Source organism: Saccopteryx bilineata, chromosome 5 (assembly GCF_036850765.1).
Source record: "Saccopteryx bilineata isolate mSacBil1 chromosome 5, mSacBil1_pri_phased_curated, whole genome shotgun sequence".
NCBI lineage: Eukaryota > Metazoa > Chordata > Mammalia > Chiroptera > Emballonuridae > Saccopteryx > Saccopteryx bilineata.
This window is the reverse complement of record NC_089494.1, coordinates 170,143,210-170,154,448: the sequence shown is the minus strand read 5'-3', so window position 1 is coordinate 170,154,448 and position 11,239 is coordinate 170,143,210. Positions and strand designations below refer to the sequence as shown.

Here is an 11,239-nt window from a genome sequence, read left to right as displayed (position 1 = left end):
ACGCCTGAGCAGCTAGCAGGCTACTCCTGCAGCGTTCTTGATTCCTGTCCACTGGGAGAAAAAGTCTCTAGTGCCACCAAGCATTGGGAAAATAAAATTTAAAAGCCAGCATGGGTCAGGACCCCCTGTCTCCCCCCATCCTGACCTAAATGAGTTGCAAATATGGCTTAGAGTTCTGATTGATGGGACATTTATTTAATTTAACCAGATGCTTCAGGAGAAGTTTACTATAATGTAGTTTTGGGTTTGTGTTTCCAGTGAAGTGTATCTGATTGTAAGATTTTTTTTCTTGCCCGCCCTGAGTCCAAACGCAGTGTGCTCCCATTGTCTGCCTCTTCAGTGCTAGAACTTGTTTCTTTTTTAAAAAAATGTTAATTGGAGATTAAGGGAAGCCTGGAAATTCTCTTTCCCCTTTCTGTGAGTCCTGAATTTTCAGTGTCTGAGGATGAGGAAAGTAGCTTGATACAATAGGCTTGTGAGTATTGTGTGATGCTCTGCACACGTGTACTTCATTGGCTTCTAGTCGTGGGTTCTGACATTGGCTCGTGATGGTTTATAGCTCTCACAATGGGGATTCAAGAAAATGCTATACCTGCACTGACACCTGTTTGGCTTAAGTATAAGGTACCAGCATACAGAGGCTGTGGTTCACTGGAAAACTGGGACCTAACACTTCCTACCGATTGTCGGCACAAAATATAGTAATGCTGCTTTTATCAGCTCTCACTTTCCCGTGGTGCATTCTTAGCAAAATCTCTTAATGGTAATGGGCCTGATGCACAGTCAAGTCTGGTATATAAATACAAAAGGGACAGAAGAATAACTTTAAAAAGTTACAGGAGACAGTCACTCACAGCGTAAACATAGGCTCTACTATCATCCTTAATAACAACAAAATACACTGCTCACAAAAATTAGGGGACACTATAGCTTCATATCCATTTTGAAGTATCCCCTAATTTTTTTAAGTATATTATGGAACACAGAAAGAATGGACGACTGGAAAGCTCTGGGCTTTCATCATGATATTCTCAAATAATTGTACTTTTCGGGATGGAGATGTTTTTGGGGAAATAAGTGTCAAAAAGAGACAGACACAGACCAGGCACATACAACTCAAAACACAGGACTCTGTGAGGCAGTCAGTGTGATCTCCTCCACTCTCCTAACAGCTCTCTTGAATCAGCATGTGGCCAATCCAACAACAGTGTTAAAGAATCATTAACTAAACTGGAAAAAAGCCCAGTAGTGTGGGAGCTGACTCGGTTGTGACACATAGTTGCTGTGTAGAGGCTGTTCTACCAGAATAAAGAAAAGATAGTAACCTGAGCGTGTCTTTCCCAGGTAATTCAGCAGTCTGGGAAGAAAGCCAGACTCCTGGAATATTCTACTCCAGTGAAATTGACTTCAGGCTATTTGTTATTCTGATATGACAGGTTTTATCTCATCATGAAGATTTCACATCTGATTTTTAAATTCTGTGGGTCTCTTTCCTAGACGCGATCTTTTATTTAATTCTACAAAAACTTCACTCAAATGATGTTTCTCACTCAGTCCAGAGCTTCATTTGCAGAGGCGAAGTAATCAATCAGACAGAGATGTAATCAATCAATGTTTTCCCCTTCAGCAATATATACCTTATGTACTGTCCCTCCCCTGATTTTTGTAATGGAGTGATTAGAAAGATGGGAGTACATTACTTAAATAATAACCTCAATATATGACTCATTGCATACTTTGGCCTGGCACTGGATATGAATTGTATAATAGTTGCTTTTCTCATTAGTAAAGCTAAAAAGGTCTAACCTCCTGCTCTACGAATATAGCATTTCTCACTGGAACGCTTTTCATTGCAAACTCATAGGCTTGGGTTGATGCTCAGACCTAGTGTATCAAATTGTATGTACTTATATATGAAATAAAGATATGTTTCTTTTTTTTTCAATGCAGGAATGTTTTCATCATACTGTAATTGGAATGCAGTGAAAAATCTTCAATAGAGAGATAATTGATTGCAGCATAGTGGGGCAGCTATAGAAACTTGCCTGCCCAAGTTTTTCTGGAATGTTAACTGACAGCAGGATTATCTATGTGGCAGTCTATTCTCTGGTAGTTCTCAGATTTGCCATGGGCTAGTGATCCAGCTTCCTACCTTGATAGAATTAAGCAGTTAAGCTGAGATGTTAAAAAATATTGTACTGAACTAGTAATACCAGAATTATTTTTAATGTGTGTTTCTTCTCCTCCCATGATAAACATTAGAAATGCCTTTAGATATATTTAGCTAATTTAAAAAATATTTATTATTCAGCTTGTAAACAAAAATTCTAAATTATCTCACAAGTGAATGCAAGTATGAACCTGCATCAAATTGAAAGTGCTTGGAAATCACTTAGAGTCTAAGGTTTCTGCTCACTTCCTTCCTCTAACCTGCATGAAAGGATCAATGATAAATCAGTGGCTTCAATAATTAAATCCTATCAACCAGATGAGCCCCAACGAGTCCTTCAATTAAACTCAAGTCAGCTGCTTTTGACCTTTCCCTTATTTTAATTATTCTGCTTATTTTCTGTTATAAGGGGACAAAAAGGTAGTATTGCACAGTATCATGTATTTTCAAAGCTCAAAATAACATTATTTGCATTGTAAGGATCTATTAGTTGTTACAGCAGGATCTATCTTCTCAGCTCCTGTCAGCTTTTGCCCTAATAATAATACATTCCTCCATCAGATGTTTCTTACCGACGAACCAATGTTAAGACATCATAAACTGTTCACAATAATTTAATACAGATGTAATAGCTTCCCTCCCTGCAAACACTCCGCCCCCATCCTGGTCTATCAGTCATGACGTGGTATCCATGGATTCTTTGTTCATTGTTCAAACCATTCACACAGAATGGAATAAAACTTTATTCTTTTAAATTCCACACTTAAACGAGATGCTAAGAAAGCCCTTGTCATCTCTGACAGAGAAGCGTAGCAGCTCTGTTTCATGAATGACAGCACAATTAAAGCTAAAATAATATAAAAATAATTTGAAAAAATCCCTTTTACTGTACACTCTCAAAGAAAGCAAGAAAGATAAACAACAGTCTCTTTTCTGCTAGTCAGAAATGTGTTTCTACTTATTTGGGCTTTGAAGTTCAGTGTACCCCACTTCTGTGTGCATATGTGTGTGGCTCTGCGTGTATAATCTATGTAGTGTAGCAGCCCCTAAACTTTCAACTAGTTTGTCTAATCATTAAGCTACTTAACCAATTAGAAGACTATTATATCACATTGAACGACTTTACATAATTGTTTCTTTGAAATACTAGGAATGTTTACACATTTATTTGGCTTGTAAAGGACTGAAATATTACCAATAATATATTAACTAGCATTTTCTTTTTAAAGAATATGGCTCTTAATAAATTGATTTTGAGTTCCGGAGCAAAAGTCCCTTTTAAAAAATTTCTGAAGCTGACTTGAAGCAGGAAGAATGTCTTCTGCTTTGGCCAAAAATATGACGTGTGTTTCGTATCATTTAAAATTTGAAGGATAAGTCTATAGGGGGCCCTTTGTTGTCAACTGTTCCAGCCAAAATTTCCATGAAGTGTTTGTTGAAGTATCTCCACTTGACCAGCAGAGGGCACTTTACACACCTCTGCATTGCTTAGGGAGCAAATGCAGATGATGCAGAAACACAGTGTTCACCCAATATCAGGAAGAGCCCTGCAGATTTTTTTGAAATTCACAAAAATATAGAAAATATGGACTGTACCACAGGGTTTCGTGTGAAAAGTTATGAGAAGGTGTGGAGTCAAATAGGAGGGGTACACATTGTACAGGTCTTCGGCTCACGTCTTCGCCCCGTTCGCAGCTCAAGAATGGTACGGAGCTGAGCCTTGTTCACATGTAGGACAGAATCCATTTTCCAATCATTCGGTTGGGTTTTATCTTTTCTATCCCATAGTTACTCTTCTTTTCAAAAGCCTGGGGTACCTGAACCAAGGATAATGCGTCATATCTCATTTAAGAGTAGAAACTACTGTGAAAACTCTCAGAAATGCTTTGAGCTGGAGCTGCTTCTTTCCGCGCTGAGCTGCGTAGCTCCCACCCTCCCGGGGCAGCCTGGGAAAACACAGTGCCCCGTTTGGTTTTGGAGAACTCTCTAGCCTGAGGCTGTGCTGTTTGGAAAAACACTCATTGAAATATACTTGTTTACATCTGTTTTTATATAAGCGGTGATTTAGACATCTTTTCTCATGGGGGCTACAATGACTAACCTTTATTTAAAAGGCTTTAGTTTTTGCAAAAGCATTAATGTCATAGATATATACCCTGTGTCTCATCCATCTTTATCTATTCTATTGGCTCCCGTTTTGTGTCAAAAAGCTTAGAAAGGATTGTGTGTGCATGTGCTCGCACAGCTTTTTCAGGAAACTCCTTTCGTCCTCAGAGAAATATCACACTTAGTAAATACTTTTTCATACAGTGTCAATAGCCTTTGTTTGCCTTCTATTTCTCTCTCTCTCTGCCTCTGGCTCACTTTTGCTCTCATTTGTCTTAAAGTTGACAAAGAGGGAATGGAGTCTTCTAGCAGCGGTCCTTTGAGATAGAGGTACACTCAGTGAGTCCTCACCCAAAAAGGATCATTAACTTACTGGGTTAAGTCAACCTAATTATCCCTAAGCTGCCTTGGGTTTTGTGTTTGCTCACGTGTTTTGTTTTAGCTGCACCATATGTGATTCCTTGTGCCATTTTCTTTTGTCTATTATTTTTCTTGATGACCCTGAGCTATGGCTTCCTCCTCAGTTCCACTATTCAGCCTTCGTGGCTTTCCTCATCTTCCCGATGTAGGCCTCAAAGAAGAAGTGGCAGAAGAGCACAAGGTAGCTGAGGTACATGAGTGAGGACCAGAAGACGTTCTGAAAGTGAGAGTGACACTGGTCATGCTGCATCCAATAGAAGACCAAGTAGTTAATGACACAGCCCATCAGCATCTGAGTGATCTGGGACAAGGTGATGAACATGGCAAACTTCCGGGAAACTCGGAAACCCGCTGCTCGCAAGGCATAGTAAGAGTACATCACGGCATGCACGCCATAGTTCATAGTCATGAACCAGCCACCCCCGGCAACCATGTCCTTGTAGGAGTACCAGGAGTACAGGAGCACAGTGATGTGGTGATACCAATGCAGGAAGATCAGCTTCTGCTTCCTCAGAATAATGAATATTGTATCTCCTGAAAGACAAACGAGGGGAAGAATGGACATGAGCCCCTGGGTGACGACATAGTGATATTTTATGTTTTTGTACGAAAAGTAGGTATCTTGAAATAGCCCTTGAGATTGAGATGGCTGGGTCAGAATCCTGGACTGGTATTACTACCTCTGTGACCTTGGGCAAGTTATTTATTCTCTCTAGTTTCCAGTTTTCTCAACTGTAAAATGAGGATAATAATAGTAGCTTGTAATTGTCTGAGAATTAAATAAGATTATCAATAGACCCTTTTAGCACTTGGTAAGGACTCAATCGATGTTACTTTCAGGAGGATGTTTTACACAAAGCCTTACTAGTTTTTGATCTGGAAATCATGTTGCCTGATGCTCAACTCCCCCAGACATTTTGAGAAATGCCACTTGGAAGAGTCAGGTGGTTTGTCTCAGATCAGTTCTCAATCCAGAGAAACAGATTAGAATGTAAGTGCTGAGGCCCCTCTGGAGTAGTAAACTGTTTCTCTGTGGTCCATGGCAAGGGGATGCCTTAAAAGCATATCTTTCTAAGCTTCTTGTAAAATGTGACACCTTAATACATACATGGCAATTAGAGAAGTAAAATTTAAGCAAAAGGCAAAAACAGAGAACAAAGCTCATCTTCTACCACATTTGATGAAGAGGGCAATAGGAATATTTTATTAAACCAATGAATCAAGAGATAAAATATTGAGGCTGACATACATTTTTATAGAATTAACCTTGAAATAGCTCTCCCAGAGCTATCAGAAATTTTATAAACACTATATTCTTGAAGAAAAGGACTACTGTTTCTAAGGTGGGGAATTTATATTACAGAAGCTAGAATTATCCTCAGGGAGGTAGATGTTTGTTTCTCTCTGCAACGAATTCTCTGAGAAGTCTAGGAATTCTGAAAAATATATTGTAGAGCACATGTAAAAATGAATAAAGAACAAATACAACCAATTCCATGAACAAATACAACAAAAAAAGGGAAGAGACATTGGGATGTGGGACAGAAAGAAGGTTCATTCAGGCAAATGCTTTATTCTCTTAATTTTTATTTTCTATTGATTGACTGATTGACTGATGGGGGGAGAGAGACAGGAAGAGAGAGTGACGAGAAGCATCAACTCGAGACTCGAGGTTGTGACACTTTAGTTGTTCATTGCTTCTCATATGTGCCTTGACATGGGGGGCCCCAGCCGAGCCAGTGACCCCTTGCTCAAGCCAGAGACCTTTAGCTTCAAGCCAGCGACCATGGGTTCATGTCAATGATCCCATGCTCAAACTGGCAACTCCACACTCAAGCCAGTGACCTCGGAGTTTCAAACCTGGGACCTCAGTGTCCCAGCTTGGTGCTCTATTCACTTCACCACCACCGGTCAGGTGCTTCATTCTCTTTCTTATCTTTATGTTCTTAGATATGGTGAAAACCAACACCCTTCATGACCTTTGGTGACCTCAAACTTGACTTCTTTCTGTATAACAAGGAGAACTAGGTAGTCTCTCTTTTCATTCTGAAATTTAATAAGGTACAAGGGGAATTGGTACTTATACTTCAAGAGTGCCCTAAAATATCTGGCACAAGAGAAGGTCAAAGAATGCTGGACCTTGGAAAGACGGTTATTGTTGGAATATGCCTATAAATATCAGTCAGGCTAATAATGATCAGTGGTGATGGTAACTCTGAGTTGTATACTTAAGGGATAAAGCTTGTGTTAGGAGACTTGGGTCTACTTCTTAGTGTTAAACTGTGCTATTTGGTGTGGCTGTCAAAGGTCTGCTGTTCCTATGTACTTACTACTTTGGGCCTCCCTTTCTTCCACAGATGATCATGCAGGAACAATTATTCTGGCCCAACTTTGTTCTCAGTGTAAAGAAGGTAAAAGTCCAAAGAATTGTATGTTGAAAACAAATTTAGTTCTACACAATATCCAAACCCATTGTAATAAATATTATTTGCCACAAAGTAATAACTATTTCAACCTTTTAAAGTCTTATAGATTTAATTTTAACCCTATCATCAGTTTTATATATATAGTTCTGAAATTGAACATTGCTTTGTGATTTTTCTGTGTGTGTGTGTGTGTGTTTGTGTGTGTGTGTCCTCAGGCTTGGTTTGAAACACGGTAGGTGTTCCATTTAATATGGGGCAGTTGGGGCATGTCATGAGACTTTCAAAATAAAATTAATTTGATTTGTTTAAGGATTTATTTTCAGAACAGCTATGCAGAATAATATATGAAGTAATGAAGATGAGGCTCTTTCAAAAATGGCCCTGGAGCCTCTCAGGAGTACCACTCCAATGCCATATTAAAGTTACTGTCCCCCCAGAAGGCTGCTGACCCAGAGAATGATAGTTTCCCTCTGGTGACGGGAAGCTGGTTCTGGAAGGGCTCCCTGAGACCTCCCATAGTTCTTTTGATATTGCACTTGAGATGCAGCAGCCACACCACTCTAGCAAGTAACAATTGTTTTTTTCCCTTCTGGGAAACCACATATCATATTTTGTATTTTGATTTGTCAGAAGCTATGGTATTTACAGCCTTGATCAAAGCTACAGTGTCCTAGACATGCAAATTAAAGATACAGACTGTGTACGTGCTGTTGGCCAACTAATCTTTCTCAGCTAAAAGTCCAGTTGGCATTATGGAAAGGAGTTTGGCTAAGTGTAAAGTATTTGGGACTTTTGACTTTGGAATGTTTCAGCCATGTCCCATATTTCAGCTGCCACTGGTGTGCGTTCTCTTTAGTATAGTCTTTCTAACCTTTGACTCAGCTATTTTCCGTCAAGAGCCAGCCTGTAGGCAGGGCATGGTATTTCATACCTAAGTGTCCCTTCAGCATTTGGAGAATCCTGGTGGGAGGTTTGGGGGGGGGGGTGCGGCGGGGCACGCAGCCACCAGAGTAGCTCTGTGTGTGGCTTGTCAGACTGTTATGCTTCTCTTCACAGAGTGAGCTGGATCTCTGCTGAGTCAGAGTTTAAAAAACAAAGACAAGCTCAACTAAGCAAGGACCTAGACTCCGAGCAGATGTTTCCAAGTTTTAACAAAACCCAATCTCAGCAGGTTTGAATATAATTCAAACAGTAGGCACTCCAGGATTTTGGCACACAAGGCAGGTTGCTGGTTCTCTTCCTTTCACTTGTTCTAGTAGACTGTAACCCTATAAACTCACTGAAATGAGCTCATTGATTTCTGCTGAAACAGAATGCCTGTCTTGCTATTAAGAGTTTAGTGGCCTGACCTATGGTGGTGCAGTGGATAAAGCGTCAACCTGGAAACACTGAGGTTGCCGGTTCAAAACCCTGGCTTGCCTGGTCAAGGCACATATGGGAGTTGATGCTTCCTGCTCCTCCCCCTTCTCTCTCTCTCTCTCTCTCTCTCTCTCTCTCTCTCTCCCCCTCCTCTCTAAAATAAAAAAAAAACCCAAAAAACCAAAAGAGTTTAGTGAAGGGGGAACAGTGAGATAGTGTTTAACGGGTGGAGAGTTTTAGCTGGGGAAGATGAGAAAGTGATGGAGAAGGGTAGTGGTGATGACTGTATGATTGCAAATGTTTTTCATGCTGGCTGTAATCCTGTACATGTAGAAATGGTAAGTTTTATGTATATTCTGTCACAGTAAAATAAAAAAAGGTTAGTGAAAACTGTAGGTATGCGAGCTTTGGGGAAAAGATAGAGTTTCAGTATTGAACATGGAAGAACTATTTTTTTCTCATAAGAACTTTTCTTTTTGGTATACATAAGGAAATCTACAACCTTAAGAGTATTAAAAAACAGAACTCAGGACCTAAAGATAAGAAATGTTATACATAATCCAAATGGATACATTTTTATTAATTAAATGATAGTGTAGCAAGGTTTTCCAAGAGCAAAAAACTGGGAAAGACTTTAACTTCCAAAACAAATGTTTGCTAAACCAGGGCTGGGTGGGTTGCCTAAGACCCGCATGGCACTGACTTTTGGATCTGTTTTGATTAGGCATTTTTCCTTGGGAAGGCCACTATCAAATGAGTTCCAGAATATTTGAAAGAAAATTAAGTCATATTTAATAATTGAAAACAGGTACTCAAACCATGACAATATCTGTATAATGGTTTGAAACTACATGAATAAATTGTTTAGAAGATTTTACCTACTCATTTTAGAGAGGGGAAAGAGAGAAAGAGAGAGAGAGGGAGAGAGAGAGAGAGAGAAAGAGAGAGAGAGAGAGAGAGAGAGAGGGGAGAGGGGGGGGGAGGAGCAGGAAGCATCAACTCTCATATATGCCTTGACCAGGAAAGCCCAGGGTTTCGAACTGGCTACCTCAGCGTTCCAGGTTGACGCTTTACCCGCTTCACCACCACAAGTCAGGCCTCCATGAAGAATTTGTGTCACTAGCCTCATTACGAAATTGTGCCAAGATTAGGATTTTATTTTCTTCTAACTCTTTAGCCCATTGCCAACACTTCAATCTTATATTTTAATGATGAGGGGATGAACTGTTTGATAACCAACCTACAAACTACTGTGGTAAGTGAGGAATTCAACAGGAAAGGGATTACCAAATCAATGGCACAAGAAACTGGAGTCTGGCTCCTTTTGGGCTCAAGAGGGAAGACACTATGCTCAATTATAATGTCTGCATTGGGGAGTAGGTTGTGACCATCTTAGGCCTAGATTAAATTAAGACAGGGCAATTAATTAGCATCATCAGGACCAACACTTTAACAAGCCAGAGGATGAGAGCATGAATAGCTGTGAGGCTGCTCTAATAGTCTAGGATTCTGAACTCTGTCTGACATCCTAAACCCTTGATTTCAATCTGGAACAGAAGTCATGGGGGCAGAGAGCATCGGTCTAGTCAAGTCTTAGAAGGAAAGTGACTGCTATAGACAGCTTGGAGTGGCTCTTCAATAAATTATTCCTTCAAAAGGCAGAAGGGACTGTTCTTATTTTATTTATTGACTTTAAGAGAAACAGAGAGACAGGAACATTGATCTCTTCCTGTATGTGCCCTGAGCGGGGATGGAACTGAAGCCCTCAGCACCTTGGGATCATGCTCCAACCAACCCAGCTATCCAGCCAGAGCTAGAAGAGACCGCTTTTATTTTCAAGTCCCTCAAACAGAGTCGGAGAAAACTCAGAACATAGAGAAGCTGCCTTTGCAGGGTAAAGACACTTCTAGAAACAAAGACTGAGGTGGCTCCCTTTGCAATTTGAGGCTTCAGAGCATTGAAGCACCATTTCTGATCAAGAAACATTTGTTGAGGGTAGTAAGGTAATGTAAATTGTTGAAGTGTTCAGAAATGGCATGTAGGCGGTTTAGACGTTTCATGCATTTACTGCATTCATATACCTGCAGTTAGTTTTTTACCCCAGAAGATAGGGGAACTAATAAAGATTCTTATTATACAGTATAAATTAAAAGTCAGTGGGTATAGTATTAATTATATATGAATTTATTTTAAAGAAAATGCCACAAACCTCAGGGGTAAAGAAGACGTGCTCACATTCTCATACTAGATTGAAACCCTGTGACCTAACTCAGAAACTCTATGAATCTAAGTAAAAAATGAATCATTATGAAAGAAATATATTATCTACAAATAAAAACAAAAGAATATTCTCATAGAATTTTAAAATTCCTAAAACTATAGTTGCAGACTTTTAGGCATTGTCTGTAGGGCTAGCTTTAAAGAAATCCTCTCTGCCTCAGATTCTGCACCAATTCAAATACAAAATACAGCTTTACAAAATTCACATTACAGACTTCTTTTTGGATAAATTAGCCATTCCATCCTAGCCCCTATTAAATGCCTAACCTCTGGTAGGTGCTTAATATAAATTTAATGAATGAATGAGTGGATGAATGAATCCATACCAATGCATTTCACTCTAAGACTACACAGGCTCCCACACACAGCAGTTAGGACCCATCTTTGTACTCTTATCCCTTACTTAAGAAAAGTTTTCAGAAAAAAGATTTCTTGTATTGCTCTTCCCTTGTCTTTGACCTGGGAAGATAAAATCAAA

At 39.6% G+C, this 11,239-nt stretch overlaps 1 protein-coding gene across 6 annotated transcripts in view; it reads right to left on the bottom strand.

Moving 5' to 3' along the window:
* Nucleotides 1-301: 301 nt before the first annotated feature.
* The window catches only part of ELOVL6 (ELOVL fatty acid elongase 6), a 166,206-nt gene continuing 155,268 nt past the window's right edge, over nt 302-11,239 (bottom strand). For all 6 annotated transcript variants that reach the window (XM_066279403.1, XM_066279402.1, XM_066279404.1 and 3 more), the window contains one exon: nt 302-5,230. In XM_066279403.1, the coding sequence (XP_066135500.1) occupies nt 4,806-5,230 (425 nt within the window). In that variant the 3' untranslated portion in view covers nt 302-4,805. The remainder of the gene's footprint in view (nt 5,231-11,239) is intronic.